Source organism: Rattus rattus, chromosome 5 (assembly GCF_011064425.1).
Source record: "Rattus rattus isolate New Zealand chromosome 5, Rrattus_CSIRO_v1, whole genome shotgun sequence".
NCBI lineage: Eukaryota > Metazoa > Chordata > Mammalia > Rodentia > Muridae > Rattus > Rattus rattus.
In genome coordinates this window covers 46,482,421-46,506,811 of record NC_046158.1, presented here as the reverse complement: position 1 = coordinate 46,506,811, position 24,391 = coordinate 46,482,421, and the positions used below count along the sequence as shown (strand labels likewise).

At 43.9% G+C, this 24,391-nt stretch overlaps 1 protein-coding gene across 1 annotated transcript in view; it reads right to left on the bottom strand.

The window, feature by feature from the left end:
* Positions 1 to 24,391, bottom strand: part of Nostrin (nitric oxide synthase trafficking) — a 57,797-nt gene that overhangs the window by 4,031 nt on the left and 29,375 nt on the right. Inside the window, exons 8-14 of the mRNA XM_032903426.1 lie at positions 20,379 to 20,504; positions 12,625 to 12,723; positions 12,403 to 12,528; positions 7,195 to 7,303; positions 5,765 to 5,853; positions 2,630 to 2,755; positions 1,270 to 1,384 (exon numbers count right to left, since the gene is read on the bottom strand). Coding sequence (XP_032759317.1) covers positions 1,270 to 1,384; positions 2,630 to 2,755; positions 5,765 to 5,853; positions 7,195 to 7,303; positions 12,403 to 12,528; positions 12,625 to 12,723; positions 20,379 to 20,504 — 790 coding nt within the window. The remainder of the gene's footprint in view (positions 1 to 1,269; positions 1,385 to 2,629; positions 2,756 to 5,764; positions 5,854 to 7,194; positions 7,304 to 12,402; positions 12,529 to 12,624; positions 12,724 to 20,378; positions 20,505 to 24,391) is intronic.

The window sequence follows — 24,391 nt, the reverse complement described above, 5'->3', positions numbered from 1 at the left end:
AAAATTGTTTGCTCTCTACACGAACACAGTCTATATCATTAGGTAATATGTCTAGTGGACACATTTTTCTTTTTAAAACACATCAGATTTGCCATTCAGGTAGAGCTAGGGGCTATTTGGAGTGTATGCTATCAGCATCCCTTCTTGCTTAGGGAACTGTTTCTCGAAAAATTCACCAGTCTCTTTTGAATAGATTATGCGGACCTCAGTGCCTTAGGTTTTACTACAAATCTTTCTGGTTCATTTCTTATAAAAAAAAAAAAAACAATAACAACCCAGGAGATATGAGATAAAGGTATAAAGCTATATAGTTGAGGGACAATGACCTGTGTGTGTGTGTGTGTGTGTGTGTGTGTGTATGTGTATCTGTGTGTGTGTATGTATGTATGTATGTATGTATGTATGTATGTATGTATGTTGTGGATTTGATCTAATGCTGCAAGTATTATGTTAATTTGGTGCCCAAAATTACACGAAGAAACTGCACATCCGCACGTAAGACACTGAGGGACCCTACAGCCAGTTGGTTTTGATTGGTAAATAAGGTTGCTGGTGGCCAGTGGCTGGACAGGGGGACAGAGGTGGGGGTTTAGGATTCCCAGGCAAGGGACTGAGTGAGGAAGGAGCAGGAAGGGAGATAGCTGACATGCCAGGAAAGGAATAGAGGCCACGCCTGGGAGGTGCCGGACAGAGGACATAGCTGTCTTGTAGGTGCTGGGGAACTCAGCTGGAGGGAGCTTCAGGTCTGGGTCTGGGGCAGCCCAGATGCAATATAGGTCTTAGTAATAATTCAGGACTATCAGAGGGGAAAGTGGAGGTTTGGAAGTGGCCCAGCCATTGAGTTGTTTAACACTTATTAAAATATAAGGCCGTGAGTATGTGTCTTCCCCTGGAGATCCCAGAACACTGGGGCAGGTAGTGAGGAGCACCGCCGCCATCACTGGGACCATTTGAGTAGAGTTATGTGGGTTCAACAACGTATGTATGTATGCATGTATATATACATGTATATATGTGTACCTGTGCATTCATAACTTCTCATGTTATTAAATGAGTTTCCCAGCCTGCACTCTGTGATTCCTTCCTACTTTTATTTTTCTACATTTGGAAATAAAAATTCAGATGCTTAACAAATTCATTACTCTCAACCATGAGGTAAAAATTTTTTTTGACAACTACAGGTAAATGTAGTTTGGAAATCATATTTAAATATAGAGATGTGATTTAACCATAGGATGTAGCTCATAATTATTTGGGGCACAGGGTTACCTGGACGTGAAGAGCTCGGGTTGTTCTGCTCACCCGCGGGGGCCTTGCTCTCAGCTTTCTCTAATCTCTTCGTCAAAAGAGGCCGGGATATTTTCACGTAAGAATGAGAGTGCTCCTGTTCAAATAGGTTTTAGTAAAAAGAAAGTAATTCTAAACGACCGTGTTATAAATATTCATGAGACATTGTTTTCTGTATGTCGTTTCCTTGGAATTTGTGTGTGCGTTTTTTAATAGGGATGATGCAGACATAATCAAAACATTTCTAAAACCTTCTGTGTTTAAGTCTTCTTGCTCCAAAGGCAAAATATTTTCAGGATGAGACGATTATCATAATTCATAGTCCACGCTTCCTATTTGGACCTGAATGCCAGGGCCTAATAGAAACATTCGTAGCGATATTTTTGAAATCCAAGTTTAATGGACCTCTGTGATGGTCTGTAAATGCTCTCGACCCAGGGAGTGGTACTATTAGAAGGTGTGGCCCTGTTTGAGTAGGTGTGGTCTTTTTTGGAGTGGGCGTGGCGCTGTGGGTGGGGCTTTAAGACCTTCATCCTAGCTGCCTGGAAGCGAGTATTCTTCTAGCAGCCTTCAGATGACGATGTAGAACTCTCAGCTCTTCCTGCACCATCCCTGCCTGGATGCTGCCATGTTCTGACTGAACCTCTGAACCTGTAAGCCAGCTCCAAATAAATGTTGTCCTTATAGGAGTTGCCTTGGTCATGGTGTCTGTTCACAGCAGTAAAACCCTAAGACAGGCCCCAGTAAAATGATGGAGACCACTTCAGAGCTTATGGGTCTCTTCAGAAAGAATATCATCCCTTCATTACTGAATGTTTGCTTACAATCCCCTTTTCTGAACAGTAACAGAACTATCTACAAGCAATAACTGTCTACCGACAATTTCCAGAGTGTGTGTAGCCCTTCACAGACACCTGGTGGGCTTTAAAATTGTACTCCTATTATCCACATCACATAGACTGTGCACCGGGGCGTGCATTTCCACTGTGCTAAGGTGAACCCGATGCATAAGATCTTATAGTTTAGGTCTGCAGAAATACCCAAATTTCAAGTCAGCAGAAATTTCTACAGCAGCACACCGTGAAGCTGAAGTTAAGGTGTGGAGAGAGAGAAGAAAGCCTAAGCTTTTTCTCAGCTGAGTGATTTAGTCTCGTTCCAAAGGATGTGTTCTGTTGTTTACAGCCTTTTGTCGTGCTCAAAAGGAATAAAGGTAAATTTATCTTAATAGCTGCAGTAAGAACCTGGGGCTTAAATATGGCGCACGTTGCTGGCTTGACGTTCTTTTAGGCCCTTCCACTGCGCAGGCGCATCCCAGCATGCCCCACCCGATCGATCTCGTTACCTTTTCTTTCCACTTGAAAATGCAGTTGCTGCACGGATGACAGGGCTTTGGCCGTTGCTCCAGGTCTGCCAACACCGTCGACAGTTTGTAGGAGTTCGCTTGCAAAAGGTCTAGTTTCAAGCTGTTCTGTGGACACATCACAGAGTCACATGAGGACGTTTCACAAGAACGAGGCACAGCCGCGTGAATAAAGGAATCTCCTCATATCTTCAAAGGGAGAGAGTTCTAGAAACACATACGTTCAGCTCACACACAGATACACAGGGGAAACACAAAGAGTAAGATGTCTACTCAATGCAATGTAGGGGAAAACCGGGATGTGTCTTACTTAGACTTTGCTCTCGAAATTATGGCAAAGAAAACGTGTTTGATAAGTTTGTGACAATGAACAGCTTTAGACAATGCTCCATCCTCACCCCACCCCCTCCCGAGGAACAAGAAAGAAAATAAGTGTTGACTGCAGAAGGTTCTCTGAGAGCCACGAGGCAGTGTTTTAAAAAATGGAGAATATACACAGTATCCACCAAAATGCGTGGGAGTTGTGTTTGCTATTATTGAAAGAGGCACATCTTGTTATTACCCAGAAAAATTTAGTAACATGGCTCCTCTCAACTGGAACCAGTATTGATGTGGTATCCTGCATATTTGAGTATAAAAACAAGGAGTGACGTTAAGCTCCTAGCTTCTTCCTGTTCTGGCCTTGACCTTGAACTAAAACTTTATAATTACTTCTTTTTTGGCTCTGTTCTGTCAGGAGCAATCACATTGCAGAATACACATAGGAAGGGTGTGATTTAGCCTCTCCCTTCTACCTCTCTTTTCTCTTTCTCTGGCATAGTGTTTGTCACCCTCATGTCTCAACTATAAAGTTAAATTCTGCATCAACAGCCCTGATCCCCAGCACAGCTCACTGCACCTTGGAACAGATACAGCTCGACTGAAAGCCAGACTCCCCATCCCTCCGGTGTTAGGCCCCAGCACTGGTGCATTTCAAAGCATCAGAGAACACACGGAGCTCTCTCTAGAGCGGCGTTCATCCCAGCCTGTGCAGATAGCATCTGCTCTGAATGCTTCTTTGCTAACCTCCTTCAATCAAATACGGTGCTTCAGGGTTCAGGAGACGGTGCAACGGGAAAGAATTTAAGTGAAGCCAAGCTTCCCCTCCAAGAACTCTTCCCTGGGTACTACGAAATCCATCAGTACCACCAGTGTCCCTCTTCCTGGAGGCACAGCTTGTCCAAGGGAGTTGCCATGGCATTTGGTACCCACCACATGAAAGCTTTGTGTTCATAGATATCATGAGATCGTGGATTAACGTTTCCCTTTTCTTCTGTGTGAGTCAGGTTAGGTTTTGAACAAACGATGATAATACACTGTTAATTCTGAGAATGACAAGCAAGCTTCATGCACAGACAGCCAGAGAAACTGGTGCCATGCTTTTGGTGGCCTTATTTTGGTAAATACCATGTGCATTGAATTAGTTCATTGAACATTCTGTGCCATCACAGAAAATGTCCCCACAGTCTGTTTTGTGATTTCCTATAAATTACACCCACACATCATTGCAGTAGGATTTCAGATCTCTGTTCCCAAGTAAACAGATTTAGACCTTTTATTTTCATAGGAAGCATTAGGGTCATTTCTGCAGTAGCCTTCCCATGAAAGAAAATCTATTCTAATATATATATATATATATATATATATTGGAATTATAGCTGGCTGCCTCTGGCAGCTTTTCCCAAGCCACTTTGAACTCTCAAGTTGGGGACAATTATGAGATACCTACTTTCTCAGGAGAGTCGGGTTGGGTAGAGAAACTTCTCTCAGATTCCTCGATCCTTCAAAATATTATTAAAATGCCTGCTCTTCCGGGATTCTTCTTGAATTAACTAATATGAGCCGACTTCTTAGCATTCAGACCACAGCACATACCCTCTTCTAGCACCTTCCCACTCCTATCCAAATTCCTCCAAAAGTTTGTCTCTAAAATAGCTCACTCCTTTGCCACACCCCTTGCCTCCTTTGCCACACCCATGACCTCCTTTGCCATACCCCCTTGCCCTTCTTGCCACACCCCCATGCCTTCTTCCTGATTGTAGCCCCGTCTCTTTCTTGTTTTCAGAGGACTCTGATGTCAGTTGAAGGAAAATAGAAAGTAGAATTGTATTAAGAACTTTAGCCGCGGGGCTGGAGAGATGGCTCAGTGGTTAAGAGCACTGAATGCTCTTCCAGAGGTCCTGAGTTCAAATCCCAGCAACCACATGGTGGCTCACAACCATCTGTAATGAGATCTGATGCCCTCTTCTGGTGTGTCTGAAGACATCTATGGTGTACTCATATATAATAAATAAATCTTTAAAAAAAAAAAAAGAACTTTAGCCGCGCCTCCACTCATGATGAAGTTGCATCCCAATATGCCCAGTGTTAGCTGAGAATTGCTATAATACGCTAACCAGCAGAACATCCCCACTTTAGGCTGGCAGACCTAAGACATGCTCAGAATCTTACATTAGCTTACATTGGGCAAAATCACAGGGTGCAAAGACCGTTTCATAATGGATTGAGGATGCTCCCTCGAGATTTACTGGACATTATACTGAAAGTGGAAACAAAATGGCTATGTGGGTATACTTCCCCACCACTTTATAAAGCAAATAGTCAAGCCAAACGAGATGTCGATCACACTTAGAGCTCCTTCTCCGAGCTCCGCCGTAGCTTTTTCTGAACAATGATGTATATTATCAGAAAGCTGTATGGTTAAGTATCAATATTTCCACTTTTCAGATAAGAACGCTAACATCTCGGGTTTCTGCGACCAGCAAAGTGAAATCATAAGATTGGCTTCTTGTGAATGGCTACCCGGTGATTTCAATCACTTGCCAGGGTCAAAGTGTCTGTGATTTCCCTAAAGAATGCATCTCTTTGGAGAATTCAATTTAGAACAAAATAAGCATTTCTAGGCGGTAGGAGTTTTCCACATCCCCCAAATGGCCCGTGGAGGAGCCGGCGGTCTCAACTCTCCCACTCAATTGTTCTGAGTCAGGAGGAAGGAGCAGCGAACAGGGTAACTGGGCTGAAAGACAAATATTCTAAAAATAACCGGTTCATTACAAAATGCACTCCGCTAATATTTACCTCGTCCATTAGGGTCTCCGCATCTTTCTGGCTCTTGGCATCAGAAAAGGAGGCACTGCTAGCAAGTGCTTTAAGCTTCTGTTCCAGGCCTGAAAATGAAAGCATGTTCTAGGTCACCTTTCACCCAGTCCTAGTAGGTCAAAGCAGGGGACAGTCCCCATCCAAGAAAGCCCAAAGGCTGGAAGTGACACACCCCCATAGGACTTCCTTAATGTCAGGGGGATTCTCTCTATGTAGGAGTCACAGGGCCTTACCCAATGGATAACATACTGTTCATTTATGGCTACCCTCAGCTGATGAAATTTGAGAAGTGCTGGTGCTTACAGGATCTGGCTGGACTTTTCTGGATAAGATTTTGAGTTTCCTTTGGCCTGTTTCAATGTTCCTTACATTTACACGATTGTGCTAGCTTCTTCCTCGTTTTCTTTACCTCTCCCATCCGAGTCCCATCAACATGAAATCCCGCGGTCCACGCTCAGACGCTGGACGCCGCTGGACCACAGGTGTGTGGCTGTCTTGTGGTCTGGCCTGCTTTTGGAATCATTTCACATGCTAACTCATCTGAATCCCCGGGATGCGATTTGACATGAATAAATGTCGCATCATTTCAAAACTTAGTAAAAGGACAGAAATGAAAGCCCCAAACCATGTTAGGATCACACAAATTGCCTCTCATCCCAGCCACTTTGAGAAACAATAAAACTGTGCATTTCTAAAGCACAGCAGTGAACTACTTCTATAGTTCTCGAAAATGACAAAAACGTCCTTTTATACGTTTTTTGTTTTCTTGATTTTGATTTTTTGAAATAGGGTCTCACCCACTATATAGCCCAGGCTTCAAATCACCATGTAGCCCAGCCTGCATTCCAACTCATGGCAGAGGCCACACACGACTCTTTAAGGTTTATTTTATTTATTAATGGTGTGTGTGTGTGTGTGTGTGTGTGTGTGTGTGTGTGTGTGTGTGTGTGTAATACATGGGGACATGTGCCACGGAGCATATGTGGAGGTCACAGGATGCCTTGGTGGTGTGCCCCCCTAGCACCCAACCCCCACTTCACCTTTCCCTGGGTTCCAGGGATCTGCTTTACATTATCTGGTTTTCAGGGCAAGTGCCCTTACTCACTGAGCCAGCCCACCTGCCTGCATATGACTTTAACTTATTTTCCTTTAATTGAACACAACTTAGATTTAAAATGCAGTTCTCTGGAGGATCCCTGCCTAACTCCACCCACAAAAGCAGACAAATGCTAACTCCAAGTAAGGCTTCTGAGTGTGACTCAATCCTTTCCTTCATTCAGCATCCAAGGACGTTAACACAAGCCGGACACCGCACAGGCAAGACGGGAGGATGGTCACACGTGTGAGGCCAGTCTGCTCTGCTCACACTGCATGGCCAGCCATGGTTCTGTGGCATGAAAATCACCCACCTTCTTTGTCTCTTGAGGCCTTTTCAATGTCTTTCTGCAGTCTCCACAGTTTGGGTTTTATTAAAGACTTCCGTCGCTCTTTGTCCATTGGGTTCTTTGGATCTTCTTCCTTTGGAAGGAAAAGAAAAAGACATTTAATAACGCAACAGAAAAGAGAGAGTCACTGCTCCTAGTCGTTCTGAGACTCTCAGTCATACTTGGTGGTTTTAACTTTATCAGAGGGGGCAGGATTGAAAAATAAAAGTAGTCTTTGGTTCACACACATTGTTCTCCCTGTTTTAGGCCTGATTGATTGGGAGACGTCTCGTTCACAATTTGTCAGTGCCCAGGGGAGCATTTTATTTAGTAAAACAAATTATTCTCGGAGGAAGAGATTTTCTATAGTGATTTCAGGTTCTTGATAAATAAACTCTTTGTAGGATGCCTCATGTTTCATGACATTATTGATATTGATTCAAACCTGAGGCCTTTATTCATCCACTGTAGGACTCTACAGTGCGAGCCCCAAGTTAGGATTGCCTTGGAGTGGAACAGATGTGTACTAAATGCCGTGTTGGCTTGGTATGAGGACTACAACTAGAGCTAGACCGAATGCTCAGCCCCCAGAGGATGCTCTACCCAATTAGCTCCCAAAACACAACGTTAGGAGAACCAGCGATTCAAGGCCACGTGTGCAGTAATAGCACAAGCAGCAAGACTGTGTGTAGACTTTACCAGGACTTCTCGGTCCAGTGAACGGAGTTCAAACAGTGCAAAGAAAGGAGAACAGGGCTCCGTGGAGAGTCTATCAGGAGCAGTAATAGAAAAAGAAAAAACAAAACAGACAAAAGAACAAACAAAAACCTGCTGGAAGAACATGTAGCCTGTGTGGATTAGAGGTTAGGATTGAAGCTGCCAAGTTTATGTGGTTTTGTTTTGCTTTTTTTTTTAAATTACTATTATTTTGAGATAAGATCTTACTATTTAGTTCAGTCTGTTGGGTTTGAACTTACAGCAATCCTTCTGCCTCAGCCTCTCAAGAGCTGGTACTATAAGCATAAGCCACAATACCTGCTGGTGTATGAGTTCTCATATGGATTCCTTCAGGGTTGGATGAAAAGAAAAGAAAAAAAAACCTGGTGGAGCAGAAGGTGGCTGAACCCATAAAGGAATGGAGGAGCTATTGTGGGAGTGGAAAAACTAGATCCATGGGTACTGAGAGAGAGCCTGGCTTTAGCTAAACCACCGTGAAGAGGTCACACAGGACGCAAAGTGAGCGTGTCACCCCCACACAGGTATGACAGATTGATTAAAGGGTTTTCTTTCTAGGGCAAACAATATGCCTCCCTGCATCTCTATGATACGCACTTCTTACTCTTAAGAGGTTGGCTGTGTTTATCTCATCCCACCCCTGACATAGAGAAACAAAAGAAGAACGGCCGAAACCAGCAGGTATTCAGTCCCTAAACACAAAAACAATAATTTCACCCCAGGTTTTCCACCACTCCTTCTCGGGGCTGCAGAGAGTTGAGGCCTCAGAAGTGTTCACAACCCTTAGGTGAGAACTGACTAAACCAAGGAGCCCTCACTCTAGCCCTAAGTTCTCACCCGAGGAATTCCATCATGGTGCGGCTCCTGCATTGGGTCTGTTGGGGGACATCTAGTATTTAAAGGTGCATTGCCACCAACGCCACCTCTTAACATTTCAACAGAATCCCAGTTAAATGTCCCAGAATAGCCTTATTGTATTGATAAACAGTAGGTGACAGTGGTGTTTTATGACTTTTTTACATTTATTTAGTTGCACCTGTTGTCACAGGACAACTTGCAGGAATTGGTTCTGTCCTTCTGCCACGTGTCTGAAATGAAAGTTACAGATATGCCAGCCAGTGCCTTCACCGCCCGAGCTGCCTTGGCAGCCCACTAGGGACATTTTGATTATAACTGGTAGGAAAGCAACAGGTACAGTACACTGTCCCTCTGCCCGTCTGAGGCTCTAAAACAGTGTTGGAAGAAGGAAATGGCAATGTTCATCCTCACACCCATCTTTTCTTTTTACTTCCAACCAATCCACTCGAGGGCATGGACTGTCTCTCCTTCTGTCCTTCTTCCCCCACAAAAGAAGTCCCGGGAGAGGCATATAAAACCGCAGCCCTTTGAACAGGGACTTTGCAGAATGCATAACAGCTCCACTCGGCTCACTGGTCCTCTCAGCTCCCTCCCCTGTCTCGAGTGCTCCTGTCTGAATAAACATTACAGCACTGGATAAAAACTCACTGCCCACGACTGAGAATCGAGGCTCTGGAAAACTTAGCCTCAAGGATATCGTGATAATCCTAATCAGTCATTTGAGACAGATTTAACTGTACAGTTGAATTCTAGTGCTGTGAAGTTTCTTAATCATAAATTCCCACGAGCATGTCATTTGTAGGTGAGCCATCCTAACTCCCTACAGTGCAATAGAACCCTGGTTCAATTTCCCAGAATTCCCTTATTTTATCAACAAGTTGGGCTGTTGGGGCGTTTTCATTTCCCTTTGCAAGAAATCAGGAGATACGATCCCTGTACTCCTGCTCATCTAAGGCTAGAAGGGAAAGAGGGCGTTGTCCCCTTGGGCTCCTGTCATCCCCCTTTCTGCATTGAGCACACATTGCTGCTAGTAGCACCCTTCACCTTTGCCAAGGTAGGAAAATAATGACAATTAAAAAAAAACAACTGGCAGGCTGGTGAGATGGCTCAGTGGTTAAGAGCACTGGCTGTTCTTCCAGAGGTACTGAGTTCAATTCCCAGCAACCACATGGTGGCTCACAACCATCTATAAGGGAAATCTGATGCCCTCTTCTGGTCTCTGAATGTATATGCATTAAATAAATTAATCAATAAATAAAGTTAAACAACTTGCGTGGCTGGTAGAAGGGGGTAGAGGTTAATGTGGTCAGGATTCAGAGTGTGTCCCCATCTCCTCCCTTCCCCCTCCGTCTCCTGTACTCTGAGTAGGGTACCAGTTCTTGGCTCCAGCCAGTCAGGTGTCTGATTAATGCAGTAGGAGAGCATGAGTAGGCTGGCTGCGCAGATCAGGGCTGGGAGAGAGCTGGAAGTGTGGGTGAGTTCCAGCGGACAGCACAGGAAAGAGCTTCTGGAAGCCACTTTTACAGGTCAATCATCAGCTCCTAGGTACGAAGTGTGGGGCAAAATGTGCTCCCCTGCCACACTTATGCCGGGCCCTGTGCATAGTCACTCCTCCCACCACTGAAACAGAAAGGAAAAATGAAGGTTCCTGGAGTTCCGAGCTACTTGCAAGGCTGGGGTATGAAGGTCACTTGAGTCCAGTAGCTTGAGGCACAGAGGGGGAGGTTTGCTTTTGTTTTTGATTTTGTGTTTGTGTTGGTTTTTTTGTGTGTGTGGTTGTTGTTTTGTTTGTTTTGTTTTTGATCAGCTAGCTCCTAGAACATTCTAATTAAAATGACAAGCTCCCAGAGGCAGAGAATTTCCTCTAAGAAGCTGAGTGTATGTTCAGCTCACATCTGTCATGCAAACACCCAGGAGGCTGGGGCCCAGGAACAGACACGAGATGGCTGGGCTCTGATTGGGGAAGATGATCAATTTTCAGCAATAAGGATCATCCTACGGCAGGATTCCCCAAATGCCCGAAGAGTAGGGCTCAGGTCTTTTGGTCCTAGTTTTCAAGGGTTGGGATCTTTAAAACATGCTAATGTCTCCCTCACCCGGGACTTAGATCTCTGTGCACCTCGACCTTGGGTAAGGAAGGGTTACATTTACTGACTTCTAACAAACAGACCGTGGTGAGATGGGAGGTCACTTCTGGGACTGGCTTACAGAGCACTGGGCTTCATCTCTCGGGCTTTGGGTCTCTTTGGTCACTCATCCAGAGGTGAGCAGGCTGCCACGGGTTGCAAGGCAAGAGATGGACAGACTCACATTGCAGAATTTAAAGGTACCTGTGTGTGTGTGTGTGTGTGTGTGTGTGTGTGTGTGTGTGTGTGTGTCTGTGTGCCTGTGCCTGTGTGTGCATGAGTGCTTGTGAACATATAAGTGTGCAGATACAGAAAGTGGAGGCAGAAAGGAAACTTTGAGAGGGGAGGAAGAAAGGGGAGAATCAGCGAGAGTAAGGGGTTGCGTGTGACGTGAGCAGAAGGGAGAGTGTTTCAGGGGAGACGGGGGAATCGCAAGAGTAGGGAAGAGGAAGAAGGAAAGGTCATGGGAGGCAGGGTAAATAGGAGAAAACTATAGTGGCACACACACACACACACACACACACATCTATATGCTATAATGAAATTTATATGAAAAGAAATGACATTTCCCATTTTCAGCTCTTGAGGACCTTGAGAGCCCTGCCAAGTCATGAGTGAACTTGGAAATTAAGCCTTTCCTCGTAGAGCTTTGAGACATCTAAAGTCCTTTATCCTTGCCACGTGAGGGACCGAGAGGCCCTGACCATGTAAATGTGAGATAGTAAATGTTTAAGCTAGTGAATTGGGAGTCAGTTTACCATTTGTTCAGAAAACCCTCACAATCACTGAACACCCACTTTTACAAAAGACTGTGTGATTTAAATGCCCCTCAAAGTTCATGAGATAGAAATATAGGTGGTGGCGGTGCAGGCCTTTAATCCCCAGCACTTGGGAGGCAGAGGCAGGCAGATCTCTGAGTTCAAGGCCAGCCTGGTCTATAGAGAGAGTTCTAGGACAGCCAGGATTACACGGAGAAACCCTGTCTAGAAAAACAAAAGAAAACAAAAAAAAAAAAAAAGAAACACCTGTCCCACCACCGAGTGGAAGGACTGAGAAGACGGACTTTCAGGATATTAGACAGGATGTTAGAGTGTTTTCCTCATGAATGGACTAATGTCATTGTCCTGGGAATGAGTTTGCCATAGTTCAGACCTTGCTTTCTTGTCCATGTGGAATACCACTGCAGGTATAACCCATAGATTATGCTTTATTTATACCGCTATGGACAAAAATAACATCTTTATTACAAAAGAAGAGCGTTCCACCCAGGCAATGGTGACACAGGTCTGCAATCCCAGTCTTCTGGAGGTGGAAGCAGTAAGATTAAGAGTTCAAAGGCCAGCTTTGGGCTCGGGAGTCTGGGCTGGGGACTTGGGGACAGGGAGCAGACACCCTTTCCTTTTCATTGTTCTCAGTCTGACTTCTCAATACATGGCCATGCTGTTAAAGGCACTTCCCGCCTCTCCATACTTACAAAGTAGTCAGCCAGCAGAAGCTCCGATTTGTTTTCTATAGACAGGACTGCAGTTTCTTCCATTAGAGCCTGGATATCTTTTTCAACATCAACCTTGCTGATGGCACAGTGGATCTGTGTGTGGCACTGGATCACCAAGAAAAGCAGAGTGGGGTGGTTGAAGAACTGATTCCCGCTAACCTTCCCGTGCACACCCGAAACAGAGCTGTCTCCACTACTCACTGTGGTCAGCGTTTGTCCGAAAAGAGAAATATGTTGGCTGTATTGGTTTAAGTTATTGCATAAAAGTTGAATTCTTTCCTTCTCCAGCTCCAGCATGCTCTGAAGAGAATAAAAAAGAGGGTCGATCAAGTATTTGTTATGCAAAGCGTACTAGCCTTCACACACCCCATCGTGAGATAGCTCGAGCAAACTGTCCAGATTTGCCTTGGTATATCCCAACTGCAGTGCAGAGGGATTCCCAGCGCAGGGATATGACTTATATCCTAATACCCCCACTAAGACTCCAGTTTCCCTCTGATCCTTCACCCTCACACAGCCTGTAGGCAGACGCTACAAGTTACCAGCTGTTTGTTTAAATAAAAAAAAAAAAGGAGACAAAGAGAAAAGAAGGCATAAGACACAGCTTTGATGTTTCAGAGGAGACAAAGGCCCAGGAAGACCTATCTGCGAGTCTTAGAAATGCTTTCTGACAGTTCAGGTCCTTCCACAGTTGTTGACAAAGCAGGCAAGGCCCATCCTCCTCCCTGCCTCTGGAGGAGTAAAGATGACATGATGGGTCGTGGCTTCATCAAAAGGAGACCTGGAGACAAGAACTGAGTATAAAAAAAAAAAAAGAGGGCCAATGAGATGGCCCAGCAACCTCTGTTACATGATGAAAGGAGAGAACCAAGTCCCAGAAATGTCGTGTAGCCTACAACATGCTCAGGGGCATGGATGTGGTACACACCCTTTCTCTCTCACACACACACATATGGGCACATGTACACACACACACACACACACACACACACACACACAAATGTGTGCATGCAAATATTTTTTTAAAATTAGTAATAAAAACAGGTTTATTAACTGTTTTGTCCAGAATTAGGGAGGGAAAGCTTTCAGCTTCTTCTTGGTCTCATTTACCATAGTGTTAGCAGTGTTGCCATAGTGTTGCTAAAACAAGGGCCTGGGGACATGGGTCAGTGCTTAAGAACATTCGCTACTCTTCCAAGGTTCTAGTTCAGTTCCCAGCACCTATGCCACACAGACCAGATATACATATATAACATAAATAGAAATAAAATAAGTCTTCTTTTTAAAAGAAGAGCTAAAATCAGGAAATACACACCTATCACCAGTTAAGTTACCAGGGCAGAGATAGCAAGCCTTCTTGGGCACACTTCTTCCACTGGCAAGTTCTCCATCTAGTGCCAGGGCTCAACCCATTTTTGTTCCTAGCATGGACTTTCTTGTGGAAAATGTAATTAGTTGTGGCTCCTAGTATATGTTAGAATAAGCTCTAATAATCACAGCTAAAGAAAAAGAGGACATGTATTTGGAGTGAAGTGAGAGAGAGGTAACAAAGGAGGGGTTGGAGGAAAGAAAATGATGTATTTTAATTTTTTATTGCAAAAAATCATTAAATAAAGTATATAAATAGACAAACAAACAGCAAAATGGATACCACATTCTCCTGTCTTTCCTCTCTTCTTTTGAGACAAGGTCTCAGGTAGCCCAGCCTAGTTAAGGATGACCTAAAGGATGATATGAACTTCTGATCCTGTTGTCTCTACATGATGTGGGCAGGAATTACTGATGGGATGGTAGACATGTAACAATACCTCGTGCGTGCGTGCGTGCGTGTGTGTGTGTGTGTGTGTGTGTGTGTGTGTGTGTGTGTGTGTGTGTGTGTTAATGGGGATTGAACCTATGGCCTGTGTTAGGCAAATCTACTGAGTGAGCTATCTCAGCCCCAATATTCTTTTTTTTTAATTAAGGTTATTTATTATTTTTTTATATATGTGTGTACCTGCATGAGTCTAGGGACACCACATACATGCAGGTGCCCACAGAGACCAGAAGGCATCGGATCCTCTGAAACTAGAGTTACAGGAGGTTGTGAGCCACCTGATACGAGTACTGGGAACTGTACAGGTCCTCTGTAAGAGCAGCAAGTACTCTTAACCACCAAGAGTTCTCTCCAGCCGCTATAGTCTTTTATTTTATGTATATAAGTGTTTATTGTTTGAAAATTTCATGCATGCGTGCAACATGCTTTGATCAAATGCACCTATTTCCCTCCCCTCCAACTTCTTCCCTAGTCTCACCTCCACTTTTCCTTCCTTTGTTTTTTAAACTCACTGAGTCAGCTCGGTGTTGCTGTAAACGCCTGAGTGTAGGATAATCTACTGGAGCATGAATAGTCTCTCGGTCATTGCATCCCTGAAGAAAACTGACTCTCTATCAAGCAGAAGTCATCCGTTGTCATCAATAGTTTTTTGTTGGAGTGGCACTTCATGAGCCCCTTCCGCGACCATGCTAGAATTTTGGCTAACTTGATCTTACATACATAGCCATCGCTATTGTGAGCTCATGTGAGCAGCAGTGCTGTCTTTCCCAGCATGCTGTTTGAATGCACACGCCCGTTCCCTCTGGCATTTGTGGTCCTCCTGGTCCTTCTTCCACAATGACCCCTGAGCCTTGGGTGAAGGAGTGTATCACAGACATCCCATTAAGGGTTGAGCATCCCACAATCTCATTCCTGCACTTTGACCAGTTTGAGTTTCTGTTGTAGCTATCTGCTGCAAAAATAAGCTTCTCTGATGAGTGACAGGAGATGGACTAATCTAGTGGGTATAAAGACAAGAACTTCAGGGCCACGTTGCGCTGTGCTCATTTAGGGAATATTAAGGTCTCTGTTATTCCAGGGCCTAGCCAGTTGTGGAATTTTGGCCTCGTTGATACTACCAGGAATGACAGTTCTGTCTGGCAGAGCAGGCTTTAAATTCAGCTAGAAACATTTGTTGACTCCCGTAACACCCATGCCATTACTGCACCAGTGGTCAGATCAATTGTCAGGTTCTTCTGTACTGTAACTTATAGCTCTCATGGCTGGTAAGATGGATGACTACTTTTCTCCCCTGGTACCTCTACGTAGAACATTCCAGCACTCTGATGGATAACTAATCCATCTAATTCTAATCAATTCTTGATGCTAACCTATATGAGAGCTGAGGCGTCAGAGTCTCTGGCTTATAGGTAAGAAGATGGCCTCCAGAGTTTATGCAGGATAACGAAAATTCTGCAACTGGATTATAACTTTTAGCTAGCAAGGGTGAATAAGGACGTGAGGAGTGCACACTTGTTAGGCTTGTTAAGGTTACACAGGTAGCTTTGTTGGCTACTAGCATTCTAGAGCAATGTTACCGGATTCTAGAGGAAGTTACTGGGCTCTTGCCACACATTTGATGATTTGTTGCTTTCCAGTGGGTAGAGAAGTTCAAAAGTGAGGCCAAGTGAAGCCTCAGGAGAGATTTTTAAGCCACGTTGGGACAATGCAGGCTTCAAATGCTCTGAGTATGTGCTCTGACAGAGATGGCAGACATCAGAGACAGTCTCCGAATGCTGTTTTGATAAGGCCAAGGCTCTAGGAAGACTGGTGGGTATCATTACCACAGGTAAGACCGATGGCTCAGTAATGGAGGCGCTGGTAAGCAGATGGGGCAGCAGAAAGTCTCAAGGTCACCACTAGCCTGCTCCACTTTGCAGTCCCCCTACATCCGTGTGCTAGATTTAATTTGTTGATATATCCTTCTGTGTTTGCAATCTCAGTTTATGTTTTTAGTATGATAAGATTTACATGCTATACACAACATCATTTTAAAGACACAGTTCACTGTTCTGAAGAACATTCGCACTGCTGTGGCACTTTTCATCTTGTAAAATGTAAACTCTCTAGCCACGAAGGAATAACTGCCTATCCCTTCTCCTCCTCCCAGCCACTCAACTTTCTCACTCTCTGTTCTTGACCAGTGCAGGTCTCAAGCAGGAAGAATCATCAAATGTATCCATAAAGCACATCCACGTTGTACACACATCTTTAAGGCTGAATGATATTCCAGCGGATGATATGCTATAATTGCTTATTGATGTAAGATCATTTTGTTGTTTCTTTAAATGGCAGCAACCAAGGGATCAACAATAACAACAAACATCTGTGCCCACACACAGACATTTAGATTTTGGGTTTTGGGAAGTCTGTAGTTACATTCTCACAACCCGCTGATTAGATGGCTACGCCGTTTTTGGCAAGCTAAGGGAGCCAAATGCCTCTGAGATAGTGTCTCCTGAGACTCTGTCTAAAATCATAGGCATCAGCCAATAGAATGAGACCAACTATCCTTTTGTCTTCCAGATAAAGCATTGAAGAGGCAAAATAATAGCCTATCAAATTCGTTGATCCCTCTAAGGTAGAATTAAAATGTCAAATAACAAACTCAGGTCATTGGTTTGGATCACCTCAAGAAAGAAAAAAGTCCTTACCCTATTTTTTTTTTAAAAAAAAAAATCTAGAAATCAGCTGTTTCAGCTTAGCAAATGGACGTAAAGGATGTGGGGGTTGGGAATAAAAGTCAGGCTTAGAACACATCGCACTCTGGGCAGCAGCTGTTGCCTCACATCGATAAGCACAGAACCACGAGCATCAATCTGCGATTAGAATAACTGGTGTCCCTTCGTAGAGATGGGAATGTTTAACAGCTTTAATTACATTTCAGGGAAATCATTAAAATGATTTGTGTTTGCTCATGAAAAGAGGCAGAAATAAATTCCACTGTGCAAAGGGGAAAAATCCATATCTCATTTAATGAGTTATTGCTTTCTAGTGTCTCGTTCTTTCTGTTTAAAAATAGTTGATAGAGAGACAAGACATTCTGGAGGGCCTCCAGCCGTTTGACAGCACAGGCAAAGGACGTACGGTCAGAGAGCTACCAAGGGATGGCAGATTTAGAGCCTGTCTCGGCTCCGATAATTCATGTTCCTCACTCATTCTCTCGGTTTCTGCTGCTCTGGCTTCGGGGTACTAAACGAGGATCCTGGAGAGATTACATTTTCATTTGAATTTGCTTTCAAACAGGAAATGTGTTATACTATTTCCATAGCAGGGATTTCAAACTACAGAACGTCTAGAAGATGTCCCGGTACCTTCCAAAAATCATGCAGAACCTCGGAGTCACTGTGTCTGGGGAGAATTTCCACAGGCGCCCTGATACTTGGAGGCAGTATCTTAGGCCCACATTCTAAACACCGTCCATAGTTCTTTCCCTCACAGGTAACCAGCACCGAGCTGGAGCTCTTCAGTGCTGTGTTATCTGTCTTCACGAGTTTCACATTTCATGTTTGGAACTATAATTACACATACACAGAAGACGTAGAAGTCACAGAAGCATGTGAGTCCATGAGCTGTGGGGGTGGACCAAGTACACAGAAGGCAAGCTATTGCCGAGGGACAACATCATTACGTAGATCAAGGTCCATGTAGATCCAGGAGGACACTACAGTGTCATCATTCAGGTGGCTGCTGTGCAGGAGACCGAAGACAGCTCAGAGGAAGTTAGGGTGTCGGGAACTGTGACCCCACAGGGAGAGCAGACCCCGGTGGCCAACAGCACAGTGGCGTCTGGGACCCAAGGGAGTTAAAAGAGAACCCTACCCTTCTGATTATGCCTTTTGGTAGATTTAGCACGCAAGTCCAATTCTAAACAACGAAAAAGCTGAAGTCAAGCTCTTTGGGAGCATAAATGAATGTGTAACTTGTTCCCATCCCATGGCTTTGGGAGGAAAGAAGAGCATTTCCACAATGCTGCAATTTCAAAAAAGAAAAAAAAAATCCTACTGAAAGAGACTGGAGAGAGGAGGATTCCTTTGTTTTTCTGAAACAAGGTCTTGCCTTGCCAAATGATTGGGGCTGGCCTGGAACTTGCTGTCTAGACCAAACTGGCCTTAAACTTGAGGTAATCATCCTGCTTCTGCCTCCTGAGTGCTGGGATTAAAGGAGTGTAACACCACCACCACCACCACCACCACCACCACACACACACACACACACACACACACACACATACACACACACATTTTCATATGTAACTGTTTTAGACATTTTTAAAAATTTAGAGTACATAGATAAAACGAAACAAAAATATTCATGTTCTAATCAACCAGAGTTGATAAGTGTTTCATATGGTTATGATGTGGTTTTTGTTCGTTTGTGTTTGTCTTGTTAACTTGATATAAGCTAGGGTCATCTGGGAAGAAGGAGTCTTAATTGAGAAAATGCTTCCATTAAATTGGCCTAGAGGCAAGTGTGCAGGGGTTTTCTTGATTAATGACAGAAGTGGGAAGGCGTGCACACTGTGGGTTGTTTCCCTTTGGGAATATAGTCCTGGGCTGTATAGGAAAGGGAGCTGGGCAAGCCATAGGCCAGAGGAAGAAGACCAGGAAGTAGCCTTCTCCTATGGTCTCTGCTTGAGTTCCTGCCTCCAGGTTCCTTCTTCGGCTTTTGGTCATAGTGTCTTATTATAGCCGTAGAGACCTATCTAGGACAGTGATCCTGTTTGTGTTGATTTGAAAATAGACACGGCAAAGCCGTTCATATGTATTTGAAGTAGTGGTTAACCCTGGGAAGTGGTTCTATCGCTTTATCAGGAGCCATTCCGAGGCCGAACGGCTGGATATTGCAATTCTGTGATATTCCCACCAGGAGTGCCATTTCCCTGGTTTAACACAGATCTGGACACTAGCTATGTGTTTACAAACACATTACCTCAATATAGGTTAGGCATGAGTTGAAATTTTCCTGCATAGATGTATAAATGATATGTTTTCTGTAATATTGCTTTGAGGTTAATTCATATTTAAATATAGGTTGGGTTAATTTATAGCTGGAGATTGGCCTACTTTATAAATTAGAGCATATTGTAAGAGTATTCTTCTGATGGATATGAAGACGTTTTCTCACCATCTAATTATGAACTATCCTGTAATAAGCATTCTGTGCCTCACTCTTAAAGTACACACTAAACCTTTCTTCAGTATATACGCCTACAGGAGAACTTCTGTATTAAGGACAAGAGCACATTTCTGTTTTCCCAGATACTATTAACTTATTCTCATTAGAAGGGTTCAAGAATCTTATTTTTAGCATCCTTGCTAATACTAGATATGATCACTTCCTAGTTTTGACACATGATTATCTTTCCATGTGCTTAGTAGTGATTTTGATTTTCCATCTTGACTTATGTATTCACACCTTTTGCTCATCTTTGCCAGTTTGGCACAATTGATTCTTTTAAAAAATTGATTTCATTTCATTTTATCTTATGTGTATCCACATACATGTGGTAACTGCAGAGGCCAGGTGTTGAAGTCACTGGACCTGGGACTACAGGTGTTCGTAAGCTGCCTTGTAGGTGCTGGGAATTGAATCCTGGTCTTCTGGAAGAGGAGCCAGTGCTCTTAACCACAGAGCAATTTCTCCAGCTGCCAGAATTCACTCTTTGTGGGTCTGTGTTACTAACAATAACGTTTTAGATTTTGAGTTTAGTACCTAACTCATTGTTGGATATTGGTTGTCCAACAAAACACCCAATGCAGAAAACTCCAACAGTACGAGTCAGCTAAAACCCCTTTCCGAATCTCTAATACATAAATTTTAATTTATATTCCTCTTCGATAGAGGTTTTTTTTAAGCTCATTCTCCACCGAGATTTAGGAACAGAAAGCCCAGCTAATGATGTGCATGAGCTTCCATTGGTGGTTATGGTCATGGAGAAAGGGAGACAACGAGAGGGGAAATGGTTTGTCTAGTGCCACAGTACCAGGGAGTGTCATAGCCAAGGAAGAAATCAGGTCTCTGGAATGAGGATCCAACCTTCACTTCCCAGGTCACACAGAACCCGTTGGAAGAAGACAAATGTGAACGTCTACCGTACCTTGTAGCAGTTTTCCAGGGTGCTTTCCCACTTCAGCCTAGTAGAATAGCCTGCCATGTTTTTTTGGTAGTAGCTTTCATCTTCTTTTTCTAATTTTTCAGTTGATTTTTTCAGCTTGTTGAGGAGCTAAAGTAAAATATCAGTGTCACACAGTTACTGCCACATTTACAAAGAGCGCTCTTGCCAGCCCATGCATCGATCGTATGTGGCCCAGGGACCTGTGTCTCACATCAGTTCTTTATAAATAATAGTTACTATATACATGACAAGACTTAGGTCTTTTTTGTTGTAGTTTTGCTTTTGTTTTATGAAACTATTAACGGACACTAATGTCCCTCAATATACCCTCAGTTTTACATTTGAGCAAATTGAATTGTCAAACACGAAGTGAATTGTCTACATCCCTCACACCAAGATGGCCAAATGACTGAATTTGACAATTTATAGTGCAGGTCTGGGATCTCCAACTCAAAGTGCAATCCATTGGCCCACCCTGTAGTCTTATTCAGTAAACCTTTAGATTTCTCTATTCCTTCCCAGGACAAGTAGAGACTTAAACCTATTTCTATAATAGGTTACCAAACTGTCTGACATCTTAGCCCTAGAAGTAAAGCTTTGGAACGAGACATCATGGATCAGAAATCTCATTTCAGCTGCAGGACAAGTTATATCACCTTCATAAGGTACAGAATTGTTCCACATCTCTGATAGGGATGATGGCTCCCACTTTGCTCTGTTCCTGGGAGGATTTGATAAGGTAACACGGGTGAGAATCACATCGCACCCTCTATCTGGCACCTACTATAGCACTAAGCTTAATATCCATGCCCATGCTACCTTCAAGTTAAGGCAGCCAGACACATGGTCTCCTTACATTTTGTTCTCCAGGGATCTGTCTCTCACAAAGAGTTCCCACCATGACACTTGCCTTTCTGATCACTAAGTCTCTGGGAAGTCAAGGTTATGCAAAATTCTCTGGACCACGGTAGCAGAAATGGCTAAGGAAAGTGCCCAGACAAGCAATTTCATTTCTGCGAAATGAGGATTTGAATTGCATGAATAATTCTTGACTTTAATAATCTTAAGCACGAATCAGAATTTGTAAAGTAGCAACTTCCAGGGCCCCCAGTAGAGATATCGAATTATTAGCTATCTCTGTAGTGAGTTTGTAGTAGGTCCTCAGCTGACTCTCATGAGCATGGTCCTCGAACTACACTTGAAGGACCCTCCTGATGTTAGCCGTTTAGCAGTTTCAAGGACACAGAGAGAGGATTTTATGAATAACCCTCTTTATGTTTAAGGACACCGTGACTAATGTTATAATAATAACGGACATTCATTCAAGATGCCGGATATGAATGCTATCCCCTTTGTAATTCCAGTCAATACACTGCTCTTCTGAGATGTATGACCTGTGCAAGGCACATTCCGTTTTGTATTTCAGGTGTAATGAGCCACATCCATCTGTAGAAACATGAGCTTGTGCGTTTTAACCTGATAATGAACTAATAACCCGATACAGGAAAGAATTGATGGACTCAGAGGACAGAAAGAACGGCCAGAGACAATGGTGGAGCAGGAGGCAAGGCCAAGTCAGGAAGGCCTTGACCAGTCACATGACAGAGTCAGCCATATTCTCAAGCCACTAGAAAGACTTCAAAGGCTTCTCATAAAAAAAGATGCTGCTGACTGGAGTTTCAGGAAAGTCACCCTGTATGCAAGGGACAGTAAGAGCCAATGTTCCAGGCAAAGAACCCATTCATGAATTGCAGCAATCCAGGCAAATGATGACTGTGGTCAGGGTGAAGGGCAGAAGGGAAAGGTATATGTTAACAAACTTGAGAAGCATTTAGTTTAAGGGTTAGAGCTGAGTAGAATAGGGAAACCAGTTATCTTAGGTAGAAAGATGATTTCTAGTGGTGCCAGGAGGCAGTTTAGAGACAGATACAGCCAGAGATATAAATTGAGACACTGTCAGCGTAGAAATGAGAGTTGAAGCCTTGAGGGTATATACATTGAGAACTATTTTTACTGAGTTCCCGATATTGAGAATCTTTTGCTGGACACTGGAGACATAACAGTGAATTAAACAGAGAGGCGCTGGGGAGAAATCCTCAGGCACAGCAATATAGAAAGGCCAGGTGGGAAAAAAGATGACGTCCATAAAGGAGCCTAAGATAAAATGTCTGAAGATGTAGGAGGACCGAGAATGGGATCCTGACCAAAAGAAGAGGCCATTGCCAGACGGGGAGCTGAATGATATACAATGCTTCTAAGAACTTTACAGGGTGCCTTGAGAAATGGACAGTGAGTGGAGATGGAGCACAGAGAAATACATCAGAGTGCCCCGAGAGGATGATACAGTTGAATGGTCAAGGCTGTGAGAAGCTGCTTCTGAACCTTCCTGCTCTCCCACAGCAAGGGGTGCATTGGAGTAAGTGGACAAGCACACCGAAATCTGTCTGCTCGATCCTAACGTCTCCACAGCGTTGCATTGGGAAACGGGAGTCTTTGGGAAGTGATGGGGCTCACGTGGAGCCCTTATGAATGAGATCAGTGACCCTATGAAAGGAAGCCCTGAGAGCTCTCTTTGCCATATGAGGCGATGACTGGATGTCTGCAGTCTTGGCCCTCATCAGAATCTGAGCGTGCAAGTCCCTAATCTCTAGGATTCTAGAACTATGGCCATTCTGACTGTTCAGAAGTTCAGTAAGATGTTTGTATCAGGCAAGTGTCTGGGCGGCTTCCTTAAACCATGTGATGTTTTTATTTGTGGGCTAGTCAAAGTCTTATTTATTTATTTATTTATTTATTTATTTATTGACTACAAAGAATGCATTCCGCTGTTAAAACTGCCCAGACTATGGTAACTGCTTATGGCAGCTCAAATAAACTAAGATGGACCTAGGAATTCAGAAGATAGATGGGAAGAACCACGGTGGGATGGGAGGGGCTGTCTCAGGGAGAAGAGAAGAAGGACATAATCAGAAGAGGTCTGTGAGAGCCGTGGTGATATAGTCCGAGAACAGGGAATGAACTGGGCACTCCCTTGCTGCTATGCAGATAAAAGCGAACGTCGGGGAAAGAAACAGGACAGTCCTCTGGGAGTGGGTGGAAAGGACCCGAGCAGAAAGAAGACAGAGGGTGTTTAGGCTAGCTTCCGGTGAGAACCAGGATGCCTAAGCAGGAAAACAGGAAGAACTGCTGAGACACCAGCTCAGAGGATGCTGATGGGACGCTTCCTCGTGCGGGAGAAATGGAAGCCAGCTCTGGTGGTCAGCTCCAGGATTTGAAAAACAAAAAACAAAACCGCAGCTGCTGGTTTAAGCAGGGGAGCGAACTGTGATGTTAGCCCAGGCAAAGGTCATGATTATAGGCCCATTTTAGGAAGGTGGGTGGAGGGCACTGCAGAATTTCACCTCGCAGGGAAGCTGCTAATAAAGGAAGAGGAAACGCACCGCTCACCTACAACGGCATTTCTGTTGTTGCTAATGCTTGACATTGAGGAAGAATAGCTTCTAATGTGGGCTGGGAAGGCTGGAACATGCCCTGTGTGAGAATCTTTACATAATGTGCATGAGCCTCCCCTCACGGCTGCTCATTATTGAATTTGTTCTGATCATTTTGAACTGTTAAGAATGACACGTGAAGCTATAAGAGCATTCCAAATCCTGCTAACAATGAATTTAAGTTATTCAACTAACAATTTCTTCAGCTGACGTGATAGAGTCGCGTGCGATGCCAATTTTCTTTCCCCTTTTAAGGATCTCCGGGTGCCATGGTGCTGGCTGCTTTCCTTGAGGGAGACTTAAAGTTGGAGAAAGTGTGGAATGTTTTAGTTTCTGACATGGGGCACACGGAACAGGAGTTGGTCTAGATGAGGTATAATATAGCCCAACATTACTTGTGTTCATTTTTTTGTCTAAGAACACAGTTGTCAGGTTGACTCTTCTTTAACCCATGAATCAATGCCATGGCCCACACATGGACAGTTATGGAGTCTGACGTGGCTG